Raw genomic sequence first — 16,038 nt, forward strand, 5'->3', positions numbered from 1 at the left:
GGGCCTCTGTCACCACATCTGCAGTGACACCATCCAGTACCGCTGCTCCCGAGAAGGATGTTATAGCCAGAGATCAAAGGGAAGGCGTTTGAGTCTGTATAAGCAAGTCTTCAAGCCCCAGGCAGGGCAAAGAAGGGGATTTCTGGAAGGACCAGAGAGACCTTAGTCACTGGAGCATCCCACAGATGGAGCCTGCATCCCGGAGACCTGTAGGGTCCGCGACACTGTGTGCTGAGCCCTGCGGGGAGACGAAAACTCCACACGATACGTCTAGATTCAGTTCAGCCTCCCTCCCTCTGCACCTCAGCGCAGGAGGAAGCAGCTGGTGATTCTCCTGGGCTTCAGAGAAGGCAGAAATGCAGAAAAGAGCCAGGGGCATCCCCCCGAGTACCCGAGTACGCCGTGGTCCAGAGAGGTATGGGACGGCAGAAAGAGACCCTTGAACAGGGCTGTCAGAAGGAGCCCTGCATGAGGACCAAGCAGGCAAGGGGACATCTCAGCAGATGCCGACAGGGGTGGGGGAGTTGGGCATCTCTGAACTGACCCAAGATGGGGCCTCAAAAGAGAAATTCAGTTGAATTGTTTCTGATACGCCTATGGTAGAGCTGAGCTTGGGGTGCAATCAGCGCCCCACTTCACACTGGCTACGTGCTAAGTATGTTTCTGTCTGAATTTAGGCCACCAGAAAGCACAGAGCAAACCTGCAACCCTTTTCTATTCTCAGGAACCTGCATTTGGGTCATAATTTTCTCTGATTTCACTTTGCCATGCTGCTCTTATTTCTCCTTGATCTTGGTGTCTCGCCTATGGTTATGCCGTTATCCCACTACCCACATTATTATTATCTGACCTGAATCCTATTTGGAACAAGGCAAGGCATATATGGACCTGAGAACATATGTGTGTATCAAGTAGATAGTTAAAGTAAGTTATAACCCAGGTTTCAAAACTCTCAGGCATAAAGCCCTCTGAGAAGGGGGACCCTTCCTGCAGGAGGTTGGATCTGAGGCCTGGGGGCTGCAGGAGGCTATCCACCGTGGGCCGGCAGGGGAGCTGAAATGCACAAGGTGCTTTCCTATAGGATAGCAGCCCCCAAATTCACAGGTGAGACTTGGATCCTGGTCCGGGTTGACCTTTATGTTGGCAAATAGCTCTCTATGCTCATCGGTCCCATCAGAGGTGGAGCTGGTCATGGCAGCGTTGGGGCATCAAGTCCTTCTCTGAGCTCCCGCCGAGGCTCAGCTGCTGAAGCCCCCGCTGCTCCTGTGGCCCAGGTAGAGCTGGTGAGGGCCCAGCAGAAGCGGCCATTCTGAGAGCGCGCTTTCTAACTACTAGTAAAGTGGGTTTACTTGGTGATGCACAGGCCAGGAATTTACTCACTGCAAGGCTGGAAGAAGAGCGTCATGGATGGGTTAACTGGTAAATGAAGAGTCTGTCTTGACCAGAGAAAGAGAGAGAACTTAAACCACAGAACCTCGGCAGGGAAGGTTCAAGGCCCATGTCGTATGGCCTGGGGGAACAAGGGGCATATATGAGGATCGGTTCTGGGGCCCAAACCCTTTGGGCAGACACAGCAGGTGGGGACATTTCTGCACCAACTTTGTGCTGACAGGGGCACCTACCAACCATCTTCCCTCCCTCAAACACAGGGCATGAATTTTTTTTTTTTTTTTTTGCGGTACGCGGGCCTCTCACTGTTGTGGCCTCTCCCGTTGCGGAGCACAGGCTCCGGACGCGCAGGCTCAGCGGCCATGGCTCACGGGCCCAGCCGCTCCGCGGCATGTGGGATCTTCCCGGACCGGGGCACGAACCCGTGTCCCCTGCATCGGCAGGCGGACTCTCAACCACTGCGCCACCAGGGAAGCCCCAGGGCATGAATTTTAAAAAAAAAAAAACACTCACACTCAAATTTTTCTCCTTTTATATCATTTCATCCAAGTTAATCTCTTGGGCTTTGCCTTTACGGTAGTACTCTTTTCTTTAAACACATTTATTCGGTTGATCATCTATGCTGTAAATATTTGTATTATCGTCAAACATGCCACCTAATGCCAAACATGCTTTGAAAACTTAGACCCGAACGCCTTTTTAGGAAAAAAAAATCTTTATTAAAAAAAAATAACTTACAAATGGAAAGAACTCTCTGAAATACAAGGTTTGTTTCGTGCGCCGTGTTACGGACTGGAATAGTGTTGCTTTCTTTATTTTCAATGTAACTTCACAATAATATTCATGTCACAAACTGCATTACAGAGCAGTTTTCGTTCCATATCCCAGACCGGGTCAAAATACCACACAGATAGAAAACTATCGTAAATAAAACATTTCAGCCAAAACCGGCATGTATTTATATATATATTTATATGTATGCGTGTGTGTGTATGTGTGTATATATATATACTTTCAAAACAGCTAACAATTAATGTCATCCTTAGTCAAAACGGAAGTCAAACTAATGTCGAAACTACAACACTGAATATATGTCAGCATTATACCTCCCATACAATATTTAAAATATATTTAAACTTTCAAATACATTTAGAAGGTACATCAAGGGTGAGAAAAATAAAGTCTTAAGATTTAAATACAAACCACCATATAAAACCTTCGGGGAGCACAGAAAAGTCCTATTTTACAGAAGTGCAGGCAAGGCTGTCCCGCAGCTGGTGTGACAAGCAGCGGGGACTGCTCGGCACAGCCCCGCACGGTGGGTGCCACTCCGTCGGGACACACGGCCAGGTTACAGACAGCCGCATTGGCACGAGAGAGAGAGAGAGAAAGGAGCCACAGGGACGCACGTTCCCCTTTTCACGCAACCGCGGCATCAAGCCTGAAGCCACTTTGCTTTACTGTGGAAAATGACGCAGCCCAGTGCCCTGCTGGGAGCAAGCACCCATCCCGGAGGCCGTGCAGAGCGCGTCACTTGGTGTTTTGCTCCAAAGCCGAGTACTCGGTCTCCGACACTCGGGAGGCATCGATGAGCTTGGTGAGACCCGTTTTGGCCGAGTACTTGAAGATGAAGGCTTTCATCAGCTCGTACCTGTAGTTGCGGTTGATGAAGCTGTAGAGCACGGGGTTGACGCAGCAATGCACCAGGGACAGGCACTGCGTGACGTGCAGAGCCGTGAAGAGGAAGTTCTCCAGCTGGCAGGTGAAGGGGATGTAGTGGAGGATGGAGAAGATGTCCAGCAGTACCACGACGTGGTAGGGGAGCCAGCACACGAGGAAGACCACCACGTAGGAGAAGATGATCTTCCGGCTGCTGTGCTTTTCCTGGTCGCTGGAGGAGGAGATGGCTCGGGCGAGCAGGAAGTAGAAGACGGCAATGATGGAGAAAGGGAGGGCAAAGCCCAGGACCACGGAGATCAGCTCCATGCTGATCAGCCACTCCTTGACGCTGTGCTCGGGGTAAAACGACCGGCAGTAGGTCTCATTGTTCGAAGCGGACGTGACAGTCTTCAGGTAGTAGGTGTCGGGCAGGGACACGCAGAAGGCCAGGAGCCACGCCAGGACACACACGGCACGACGCGCCATCTTCTTCTTGCGGCTGGAGGTGTTGGTGAAGTAGGCGACAGAGAGGTAGCGGTCCACGCTCATGCACGTAAGGAAGAAGATGCTGCCAAAGAGGTTGATGGAGAAGATGAGGTGAGTGACCTTGCACGTGAGCTCACCCATGGGCCACTGGTTATGCTGCACGAGGCTGACCACCCAGACCGGGATGGTGACCACCACCCACAGGTCGGCGATGGCCAGGTTCAAGATGTAGCAGTGCGTGTCGTAGCCCGTGGTCTTGGCCTGGATGTTCACCCAGACCACCACGGAGTTGGCGATCATGCCAATCACGAAGATGAAGATGTAGATGAAGGAGAGCGTGTACAGCAGGACGTTCTTGTTGGGCATGTTGGCGCACTGCACAGTGTCCACGACGATGCAGTCACTGCTGTTGCACGGCCAGCTGATGTCGGAGAAGTTCCCCGGTTCCGAGTAGTCGAAGACGTGCAGATCCATGGTGTCACGGGCAGCGATCAAACGGCCTACGTGCAAAGGCAAACGAAAGGATGGAAGACCAGAACGGCTCCATTAGCAAACACTCCAGATCTGTAAAACGCTTTCCCAGTGCCCCTGTGTGCTCAGCGGTTTCCCCGTAGCTCCCTAGTATCTTTGCGAAGAAAGGAGAAAAGAAACCAAACATAACAGAATCTGCAGAAGAAAACACACCCAGATTCTAAATCCCTGTGGATCTAAATCCATCTCTCTCAAAGAGAGAAACAATGTTTGCTTTCTCTGTCTTTGCAGGGTTGTGTTCTCAAGACATCGTCAGCCTGGCTGTGCCCGGGGTGTGAGACCGACACAGTCCAGAGGCCAGAGGGACATCAGGCCCTGAGTCTCAGGCCCAGTAGTGCCGAGGGCCCGCTCATTCTCTGCTGGGGAGGGCAGAGCCATCTCACCTATGTGAGACGGGGTGGGTCTGTTCCTGGCACTGGTGTATTACAAGTGTCCTGCTCGCCTGTCTCAGGTCCACTGCGGTTTGCAGTCAGGAGGCCCCTGGAGATGCGGGCAGCGTGTGGCACGCCCTGCAGCTTCCCTGCACCCCAAACCTGCAGCCTCTGACTTTGCCATGTGGTTCACAGCTCAGCGCAACCAACCAGCTGTCTCAAAGTGTGGGCCATTGCCTAGTTTTCCATCTTCTATTTGTCCAGCTGCTTCAAGAGTAACTGTTGTCAAGACCCAAAGCACAAAAACCACCACCTGCTGCATCTCTGGAGGGGCTGACTTTTCTCGTCTTCCCTGCTGACCCGGCATGAGGTCAACACTCTCAACTGTCACCATTTTAACACCCATGGAGAACCCAGGCCCGAGGCTCCACTATGCCTGGAAATGATTCCTCCACAAACACCAGCTTCGAGAGCTGCCCAGGGCTGTCTTCTGCTGACTGGTCCACCCAAGGGCCCTGAAATCCCTCCACCACCTGCCGTGGGATGGCAGCCTCACTGCATGACTACGGGAAGAAAGATGTAAAATGAAACTATTCAACCTGAGGGTGCCCTGATCGGAGTTATCACCTGGAGTAAGGAGTTTGTGCTTCCTTTTCACCTGTTGCAGGTAATGACCGACCACGGGCCAAGCTTATTTGCCAAGTTCGCTTAAAGTGGACTCCAGGACTTCCCTGGTGGCACAGTGGGTTACGAATCCACCTGCCAATGCAGGGGACATGGGTTCGAGACCCTGGTCCGGGAAGATCCCACATGCCGCAGAGCAACTAAGCCCATGCGCTACAACTACGGAGCCTGCGCTCTAGAGCCCACGAGCCACAGCTACTGAGATCACGTGCTGCAACTACTGAAGTCCGCGAGCCTAGAGCTTGTGCTCCGCAACAAGAGAAGCCACCGCAGTGAGAAGCCCGCGCACGGCAACGAAGAGTAGACCCCGCTCGCCGCAACTAGAGAAAGCCCGCGCGCAGCAACGAAGACCCAACACAGCCAAAAATAAATTAATTAATTATTTTTTTAAAAAAATAAAGTGGACTCCAGGCCACATGTAAGAGCTCTCAGAGGATGAGGACTATGGTCCCTGGGTCAGTGCCCAGGTGACCGGGCTAAGGGTCTGCAGAGGCCCAGCTGGGAAAGCACCCATCTGGCGATCAGACCTTCCTGGATAGGGCTTCAGGTTCCTCACTCATTAGTGTTTAATTTGAGACGAGCTAACCTGTCGTGTGCCGCTGCTTTCTCAGGACACCAGCACACATCTCACGGAGCTGCTTAAGAATTCACGGGCCTGAGACAGAACCTAACACAAGCAGACACTCAAAACTCCATGCCCGCCCCTCCCCCTCTCTTTACCTATTAGAAAGCACAGGCTCACTTAGCTTTTGCTCCACGTTCAAAACTGACTCTTCCCAGCTGCTGGGAAACGTCCTGCCCTGGAGGGAGACGCAGGAGCCACGCAGAGAGCGCGGTTTGATGCTCTCACCTCCAGGCTTCGTGAACAGAATCCCAAGAAGTGAGACCGTCTGCTGCCTCCCAGGGCTGCCTCCAAACTCACGGCAGAGGACCTGCTCTTGAATCCCGTTTAGGGAGACAGCCCTCAGGCTCCTGTCCCTTCTCCTCTGTGGGTTGTAAGCGGCCTCTGGTTCCCCTCCAGGTGACCTGACCACACCTCAGTGTCCCCTGCCGCTGACGGAGATGGCTGGACCTCCCAGGAGGTGGCTGGAACCGCGGGCCCTGCAACCGGGAAGCCTGGTGGTCCTCAGTCACCCCACCAGGAGGACCCTCGGGCCCTGGGACCACCAGCTTGTCGCAAGACCTGACCCGTAGCACGCCCACGCAGAGTCAGCCGGGTCAAGTTAGGACAAATAAACTGCTCACGTTAAGAGACTTTGGAATGCCCTGTCCTAAGAGGCAGCTCCAGGACCCCAAGAGGACATGGACACACAGAGGACGCCTCTGCGAAGCCAGGCCCCCGACCCACTGGATGGGCCTCAGCGTGGGCAGCCACCCCCAGACCAAGCCTTCAAGGTACTACTGCCCCCTCCCGCTGCCCGGGCTGCTCACCTGCCTGGAGCTGACTGCGCCCGCGGCAGCCCTGACCCCAGATGAGGGCAACAAGGGATTTGCGCTTTCCTCGCCTGCCTGGCTCTAGCGTGCTGACGCTTCTCCCCCGTTTCCTTAAAACGAAACACATTTGCAGCATGGCTTAGTTTTATAAAGCGCTTGCACCCCGTGACCTCATCTGCCCCGAGCCCCTGCAGAGCAGAGAAGCTCAGCTAGAGGACGAGCCACAGCCCCGCCACAGCCCCACAACGGTGGGCTGGCCCCTGGCTGGGGCTCCTTCGTCTGCCCGCACTGGCACAGCCCTAGCAGGCCTCGGCGGACACAGCCAGAAACCCTGGAATGTGGGTCATTCACAGGGGCTGGAGGAAAAGGAAGGACCCCCAGCCTGTGCTGGCCTGACTCGGCTGCCGTGTCCTCACCTCTGTCTTCAACCCAAGGAGTCATTCCGCTCGCTGGGACACTCTTGCGCCCTGCAGGGTCCAGGTGGCGGGGCACTGCTCAGTGTGGACAGAGGGACGCACGCACCCAGGGGACCTCGGGGAAATGCCAGGCGTCTGTGTCCCTCTGAGACCCCACTTCTCCCACACAACAGACCGTCCGCACTCACACCACTGGGGCTGGGCCAGCCCTCGGTGTTCCCTGAGCTGGAGCCGCAGTGGGAAAGGGCTCAGGGACCCTGAATTGGTCCTTTGGTTTCTGCTCTCTGGGTGATGAAAACCTGATTTAGTGATCACTGGTCCTCTGAGCCCAAAATGTTACTCGTGAACCGGGCACGTCACTCCCTGCAGCCGTCCTTTTCCCTCGCTCCTGGACAGCATGAGGGAATCTTCCAGAAAGGGCTGAGGGGAGAGCAGAGGCTGGGGGGCTCCTCGCTGGAGCTTGAAAGCCAATTGGCCGGGCTTCCCTGGTGGTGCAGTCGTTGAGAGTCCGCCTGCCGATGCAGGGGACGCGGGTTCGTGCCCCGGTCCGGGAAGATCCCACATGCCGCGGAGCGGCTGGGCCCGTGAGCCATGGCCGCTGAGCCTGCGCGTCTGGAGCCTGTGCTCCGCAACGGCAGAGGCCACAGCAGTGAGAGGCATGCGTACCGCAAAAAAAAAAAAAAGAAAGCCAGTTGGCCCCACTGATCAATCATCAATCACCGATCACCTATCACTGATCACCCATCAGCCCAGGAGATGAGGCCAGAGGCCCATGCCTTGACCACCAGCCTCCTGCTGGGGAACCCACCCACCCCGACCCCACGGCCGAGGCTCCAGTGGTCCAGAGAAGGAAGAGAAGCACCAACAGAGGAGGTTAAACAGGCAGTGCAGTAATCCAGTCCTTCCCCGATTTAAGCGGGAAGCTGAAGGGGGAAAAAAAGAAGGAACGCCAGACGATAGCGTAGCTTCGGTCATTTGTTATTTTACATGCATTCTGCTCTGGAAACAAACAAGGGCTCTTTCCAGAAAAGAGACTATTATGATATAAGACAATCTGCCATGTTACGTCACATGTGGTCCATGGTTGTCTGAGCGTGTGTCCCAGAGGTCTGGGGCTAACGGTGTGCGCCTCTCACTGCCCCACTGAAGACAAGAATCTTCCTAAGTCACTGGCTTAGGTTTTAACAAGTGATGCTCTCAGAGCTCCTGACCCAAACAAACACATGACACAGCAACCACGAAATATCGACCCAGGCCCCTGGTTCCCCAAGACCTGGCCAAACCTGAGGGAGGAGGGGGTGAGGGAGGCTTTCCACCGAGCCCCTGGGGCCACTCAAACCCCCTGAGATCCTGCACCAGTCTCATCTCCAGGAAAAGCGGGAGTGGGGATCACCCCATCCACTGTGGAGGCCCCACTGCCTGTGCCAACCAGGAAGGACCTGCGGGCCCGACACTCTCGTATACACAGTGACACCTCCCAGCCGTGTGGCTGGGCTGCGGACCCCAGGGCCTGGAGCAGATGCCCTCGTCCACTGGGACCTGACCCCCTCTGCTGGAATAAACCAGCAGTTCTGTTCCTGTCAGCTTGGGCCAGAGCTGAGGAGGGACTTCTGGGTGTTAGTCCCACCTGCCCACTGCCTGCCTCCCTGTGGGCCAGGCCCCCCGCCGGGGTGGACAGGAGAATGAGAGACCACTTCTGACACAGGTCATAACATCTGCATAAAGATTCCTGATGGAAGGAAAAAAACGGGGCTTGGAATAAAAGATTCTTACCATTGTTTGTTCACACCATTGTTTAATTTTACAAGTTCTCCTCTCAAAATATATATTCCCAGGTCCCCAAATGTACATGCAAAAATGTTTACTGAAGCACTATTTATAAACCAGCAAAAAACTAGGGACAACATAAATGTCTACCCATGGAGGACAGCAAACCACTTTCTGGAGTATAATGCAGCTGTACAAAGAAATAGGAAACCTCCTTTTACAAACGTGGAAAGTTACACTTATACATATACCGTAATCTCATGTATGTTAAAAAAAACCCCAAAATTATGTGTATTTTTATAGATAAATATATGGGTGTAAAGGAATGGGAAAAAGATCTGCAGTAAGTATAACTTTGGGTTGGGAGTGTGGGATGAGGGGACAAAGGGGGAACTGTAGTTTCTACTCTATACGCTTCCGTATGATTTGAAACTTGCTATCAAGAATTCTGTAAATGTGAATAGAGGGAGGAATGTTTCCCAGAACAGTAAAGGTTCACGGCCCATTTTTTTCTAGACCAGGGAGATCCCACTGAGAACAAAGGAGTAATCATCACTTTTCATTCCCTTTTCCTCAACACGTACTGCTTTATCTCACCGAACCCCCCTCCAGGGATCACTTCCCACAGATTCCATGCCCAACACCTGCTTCTGGAGAGCGTCGCACTTCTGCCAGGACAGGAAGTGGATTTTCCTACAGCCTGAGGATGGAGGGCCAGCATCCGTCCATCCCGCCTCCCGCACTGGCCTGGGGCCTGTAAAGGAACTCATCTGCCACTCGCATCCCCAAATGGTGGAAGGGAGATGCAGCACTCATTTCTCAGGCTTATTATTCATCAATCGAGTATCCTTGGCAACCACTTCAAGCGGCCTGACACATTCAGCTGCTTCCAAATGGTTGCCCTGCGCTCACCAGGCCAGCTGGGGGCAAAGCCAGAATGAGACTCTCCAAGTTCAGGGTCCCCATGGGGTGGCAGTTTGGCCTGCAAGGAATATGTCCTTTCACTGGCCAAAAGTCACTCCCCTCCAGGACACAGACTGCCACGTGTTCAGGTGTCTGGCCGGTGTTCCCCAAAAATGCCTTCAGTATGTTTGCAATTTCCGATCACAATCCCGGAAGACCCTTCCCGACCAACCCCTGAGCCCCTCGCTCCCCAAATAAATTCCATCCCAGATATCCCCTCTGTTTCTCCCGCCTTCTCCCAGCCCGGCCGCGCATCTCCAGTCCATGTCACTGGGCTATTGGTGTGTTTCCCCTCATCCTCAAGCTCCCACCCCACGACGTCTTACTCTCTGTGTACAGAGCAGCCAGCAATGGCACCTGGACAAAGTAGGTGTTCAATGAATTCATAGTCAAGGAATCGACCATGAATCGACCTCCCCCAAGACCAGAAATCTGAGGTTATCAATGGAAGTGGAGGCCCAGAAGGGACTTTTCTGAAATCCTCACAGAGCTAAGATAAACATCACCGGTTTCTATGTCCCCAGATGTTTGTGGAGCCCCTTCTGTGAGGGGCACTGCTCTGGGGCATAACAAACTGGAACCAATCACACCCGTCTGCCCCCAGGAACTCGCCAAGTAACCGAGAGGTTCAGGAAGGCAGGAGGGCGGTGCCGGACCCCCAAGGAGAGAGGGGATGGTGGGATGCTCAGTGATATGCCATGAGGAGGGTCACTGAGTCTGGCTGAAACAGTCAGGCGGGGCCTGTCCACGCAGGAGCCACCAAGGCCTTGAGCAAGGGACTGGCTTTGGGGCAGAAAAGGAGGAAAGAGGTGACACAAACCATGGAGAAGGCTTGCACTGGAGGCTGGGTGCAGGTCAGACTGGAGGCAAACGCCAGGATGCCGTGCAGAGAGGCGAGCACAGGCCAGGCCGCCCAGGGCACCAGCTCGGACGCCAAAGGGCCCTCTGGGCCCTCCAGGACCTCTGCCTGCAGGTGGTCTTGTTAACTGGTCTTCTGCAATTGGGACTTGTGTCCTCCCAGGGTGGAATTTCACGGAGCAGCTCAGTGTTGTCCCAACAGGATGACCCAGCTCGGCTAATCTAGCTGCTGGGCACCTGGAAACTGAGGTCAGACAGGCAGCAGGACCAACAATCTCAGGGGTGCGGCTCGTACCAGCTCTCATCACTCTCCCCACTCCCAAGGGACTCTCCAGTGGCACTCAGCCTCTGGTCTCCTGTGAAAGCCCTGCCCCTTCTACTACTCAGCCCAGTGCAGTCTGCGTAAAGAGGGCCCGCATCATCTGTAAAGGTCATTAGGAAACCGCACGTCATTGGCGTTTGTTTCACTTCTTACCAATCCTGCATTAGATCTACGGGAAAGTCCAGGAAAGCTTCAGCCCAAGCCTGGGAGGCCACCTGCTGGGGCTGAGAGCAGAATGGGGGCGGCGTGTCCCCCACCCCGTGTCGCGCAGACAGAACAATGCTGTCCTGACTGCTTACTTTACACAAGTCAAGAATTGCTCTGAATCACTCGAACACTTAAAACAATAATAGAGAGAGAGAGAGAGAAAGAAAAATCCAAGCCCTAATTCAGATATGGGCCGCCTATTTCCAGAGTCCTCAGACACACTACACACGGACACACAGGGCAGCCTTGTCCACTGTAAGTATTGGGGGAGATAAAACGAACCCCACATCCAGAAACCTGATCTGCTCTATTGTGCTTAGCAGCCCAACAGGGAAGCAGTGCCGGACCCAGAAGGGCAGATCCAGAGATTCCCACGGCACAAAGGCTGCCGTCTGATGGGTGTAACCAGAGCCCTGATTCCCACCCAGCTTAGTATCAGGATGAGGTAGTGGGAGGTCAGCCAGCCCAGGACAGCCACTCACCTCCGGCTACACACAACGGGGTTCCCAGGAGAACAGGACGCAATCTTAGACAAAATTAAGCGAAGACCCGACCAAGATTTCTGCTACAGTAAGAGAACTGGAAGATGCTAGCCACCAGGCTGGCAGGGCCCTCACCATGCGGTCCCCATGCGGCCCCCTGCACCTTTATCTGTCCCTTGACCTAGAGCGGTCCAAGGCCACCTGAGGTGGTCTCAGCCCCTCCACCTTTAAATGCTTGGAACAAAAAAAGAAGGGGTCAGCTTCCAAACCTACTTGGGGCTCAGCAAAATTTTCACTATAAAAATATGTAATTCTCTCATCACTTGAAGAACCAAGCAACGTTTGTTTTTTTCCAATTCTAAGCTAGTAGATTCTTATGTAACCAAAGTATCAAAGATTCCCTGCAGAAAACCATTAAGGATTCAAAATCAGAGGACTCCCCCTTTTTTCCTTTCTTTCTTTTCTTTCTGCTTGCTTGCTTTTACTTTAATAAGACATATGTGTCCCAGAGCTACAATTTCCTGGACTTTAAAAACACTTGACACGACACACAGATGTCCACCTACACACAGGCAGTTCGATTGGAAGCCCTTCTAATACTGTTTTTGCTCCTGAGTAAAACCAAGCTCCTTGGTTGCCTGTACGAAAAGGACAAATACTTTCTAGCCCCCAATTTCATTCGTGTTCTGCAAAATCACTGAGGACCATCTCAAGTCCTGAGTTGCTCTTGGGGCTCACAGAATGACTCTCTTTCAGTCTCAGGTTTGAGTGACCAACTTCCCTTGTGTCTCCTGGAAAACGGGAGCCTCTCTGCCTGGAGTGATCACACAAAAAGCCACTGTTCCTGATTAAGTAGGTTTTTTTGTTTGGGTTTTTGTTTTTTTTTTTCCATCCAGAAAGCCTATACTTTGCCTGTTCTGGACCTGATTAGAAAACATAATACCTTCTCCAGTCTCTCAAGACTTGCTGTTAATATGGGATAACCTCACCTCCGAAGTCCTGACTCAGTTAAGCATCGTCATGCTGCCCGGACTGTACTCTCTGGAACTTTTTTTAAAACTACGATTGCAATGCACACCCCTTTAAAAAACTCAGATGGGCGGCAAAATACAGGCATTTCTCAATTTTCTTTTGCTTTTCCACTCTAATCCCGTGCAGCCCTCCTCCCCCACCCCGGTTTCCAGGAGGCTGTGGCATCAGGCTCCGCAGTTGTGTGCACACTGGAGTGTTTATTGCAGAGACTGGGGGAAAAAGAGCAAATTGTTTCCAAGCTAGAGCTCCCATGTGCAACTCCGCTTCAGAAAAAGACTCTGCATCTGGGGAAACTCAAGGGCTGATGAAAGAAGGGCAAGCAGTTTATCCATTTAAAATCTATGGGAAGTTAAGCACAGACACCAGCAGCCTCCACTTTCCGTTCTAGGCAAGCCTATTTGATCTCTGCATTTTCCTGGAATAAATAAAGGGACACAAAGGCAGCATCGGCGCATTTAAAAAGAAAAGAAAAAGTTACCACATTAAGATTTTGCAGAATGAAGTTTCAGGGGATGTCAGGGCATCAAATACCTTCAAAGGGCTGTAAACCATTTCAGGGAGGCCTCTTCTACATCTGGAAAACGTAATTATCCTGGTGTGAGCAAGTGAATTGAGAGAAAAGAAGGAAGGAAAGAAGAAAGAAGGAAGGACAGACTGAAGGAAGGAAGAGAGAGAGAGAGAAAGGAAGAAAGGAAGGAAGGAAGAAAAGAAAGAAAGAAAAGAAAAGAAAGAAAGAAAGAAAGAAAGAAAGAAAGAAAGAAAGAAAGAAAAAGAAAGAAAGAAAGAAAGAAAGAAAAGAAAGAAAGAGAGAGAGAAAGAAAGAAAAAGAAAGAAAAAAGGAGACAGCCAGTCTGACTTTTACAACTTCTCATTCTCCCTGGAACTTACAAGTCTTGGCTAACCACCCAACCCTGACCTCACTGCAAAGTTTTTACTTTCCGTCACCCCTCAAACCTTTATGCAGGCTAACAAAATTCATGTTTTACTTTAGGAGTATAATTAAATTGCAAAATCCTACACTTGTGTGTGTGTCTTTTTTTTTCCAGCTGAAGTTGGATTTAACACCTTCTGAGCGAACAATAGATACTCAAATTAGATCAGGAGGGATGCAGTCAAGAGACAAGACCACCGAGCTGTATTTAACATTCACCCTTACAGCTTCCGGACTTACAGGCCCTGGTAATCCTCCAAAGCAGTGAATTCAGACCACTCTGGACCCAAAGAGATTCTCAGCCCAGTTTTCTTCTTCGCTCAAGGATGCCTCTTCATAAATGGTACGTCTTTCTGGAATTACACATTCACTGCCAATTCTATTTCCCAGTGGATATACCAGAAGCAAAACAGGTAGGCAGCGGTGCCAAGCTGATCCCAATGCCAACCTTGAGCAAGCTGAATGGACAGTCTGCCTTCTTGTGAAGTTCTCTGCTTGCAAATAAACCCCAGATTCCTCAATCCAACGAACACACACACACACACACAGAGTGCCTTCCACTTCAGAAAACTGCCCTTTTTTACTTTCTGCAGCCAAGGTGAAGCCCCCAGTTAACAACCACACTCTGCAATGCAGCCCTGCAACACGCAGCCTGTGCTTTCAGAAACCAGACCTGCAGACTCTCCAACACCCATCACAGCTTATAAGAAAGAAGAGCTCTGAAAAAGACCATTAGCTTAAGAGCAGAGCCCCTGCCGGCCATCCTCCCTTCCTTTCTAAGCAAGGCTGCCGACCCAGCACAGTTTCCTTACCTCCCGGCTGGACTCCGCTCCGGCTTAGGGCTCAGGGCTCGCCTTCCCAGCTCCTGCGCTCACTGCCTTAGGGTTGAGCACTTTGCAGGAAGTGTGAGCTCTCGGGCTGCAGATTTGCGTTATATACACTGCAGGGAGGCGGCCTCTAGATGGCAGCTTTGTAACCCGCATCTCCTCCCTCCCTCCTCCAGCCACCCCCTCTCTGCGCGCGCGCGCACACACACACACACACACACACACACACACACACACACACACACACACACGCTTGCATGCACGCACACGCTTGCATGCACGCACACACTTGCACCCGCGCACACACACCCCTCTTGTAAACCCCGATCTGTAATTTCCGGCCAAGCTCTCCCACACAAGCACACTCTTGGGAAACCCCAGCCTGCCTTCATTTGCAAAGTTTAATGAAGCTACAAGGTCCAGACCCCGGGGGGAGATGTGTCAGCAGAAGAGAAAAAAAAAAAGGCAAAGAAACCCTAGTGCTTTGCAAAATCATCAAATATTTATCTGGTCTCAGGTATATCTTAATAATCCCATTAACACCAAGAATTCCTTTGAATGCCTCTTAGCTCTAGGGAAGACTTTGTTCCCAAGACAAATTGCTCTGAACTTCTGAACTTTGGTGTTGATTTATTAAGCCTGGGTTGTCTTTGTTAATTCCTCCAAAACAGAAGTAACAATTTTGGTATGGGAGCAATGAACGCGTACCACAGCATATACAACCAAAGTGAGGGAAAGAGCCTTGCAATAGATTTTAGTCGATTTTATTTAAATACTTTTATCTGTAAAGGACTTTAGGTGCAAAAACCTTGAAAATCTAATGAAAATGATGTTCTGAAGCACACCCAGTGCCAGGCACACATTAGAGGCATCACACGTGTCTTTTGATAATGTCCTTTACGGAGGTGAATTTAGCAAATATTTCTTTATTTTTATTATTGAAATCTACATTCTTGTCTAGACGTGGGTAGCTGGAGTTCCATCCATGGGGGAATTGGACCTAAAAATGTGTTCCATATAATAATCACCTCTACTGCCCTATTTACATAGATCAGGATGACTTAAGCTTTCACTTTTCAAGCCGCGCTGAGCTTTTCCCCCCAGTAACGTGCAGGGTTGTGGCTTTTGTTTTGCTTCTGCTTCTCATGGCGTTAGTTCTGTGGCGCAACTCCCTGTGCGCTGGCACCCGGTGTTCCCACTCTCACCCCAGCTGAAGCTTTTTGAGGTTCTTTTTATACTTCTACTAAAAATACCAGCAGACAGCCAAACGCTCCGTCTGGAGGACTGGGAGGTCAAACTCTCACGCGGCCAGAAGGCCTGGGTATGCAGAAAGCCCTTAACAAAAGAAATATTTTGTTTAGATGAAACTTCACAGAGCACAGTGGAAGTCACTGCAAAATGGGAGCTAAGAGCACACCTGCTCCGAGGGCTCTCACGGGGGTCTGCCCACCCTGTCCCTGCCCATCTGGGCGCTGTCCTTAAGAACTGGCACGGATCTTCTTCCTGTCCTGTTGCCTGGGCACCCAAAGCCCCATCTCCGAGCTCCCACAGTGAAAGCTGCTGTAAAGCAAGACCGCAGGCAGCTGGCTCTGCGCGCACGCAGGATTTGGGGAGACTGTACGAAAACCCTCGTGACTTTCTCGGTCCTGTTTTCTACCAGCAGGTGACCCTGTGTCTGA

General features: G+C 51.8%; 1 protein-coding gene across 1 annotated transcript; it reads right to left on the reverse strand.

Annotated features, from left to right (window-relative positions):
* Positions 1 to 2,047: 2,047 nt before the first annotated feature.
* On the reverse strand, positions 2,048 to 14,455 carry ACKR3 (atypical chemokine receptor 3). Its single transcript, XM_030864451.2, has 2 exons — positions 14,345 to 14,455; positions 2,048 to 4,034 (listed from the first exon to the last, which is right to left on the reverse strand). The coding sequence occupies exon 2, from the start codon at positions 4,006 to 4,008 to the stop codon at positions 2,920 to 2,922; it is 1,089 nt and encodes a 362-aa protein (XP_030720311.2). The 5' UTR covers positions 4,009 to 4,034; positions 14,345 to 14,455; the 3' UTR covers positions 2,048 to 2,919.
* Between the last annotated feature and the right edge of the window lie 1,583 nt (positions 14,456 to 16,038).

This window comes from Globicephala melas, chromosome 7 (assembly GCF_963455315.2).
Source record: "Globicephala melas chromosome 7, mGloMel1.2, whole genome shotgun sequence".
NCBI lineage: Eukaryota > Metazoa > Chordata > Mammalia > Artiodactyla > Delphinidae > Globicephala > Globicephala melas.

Excerpts from the sequence above, each read along its gene's own strand:
- ACKR3 (XM_030864451.2), bottom strand. The coding sequence starts at position 4,008 with ATGGATCTGCACGTCTTCGACTACTCGGAACCGGGGAACTTCTCCGAC.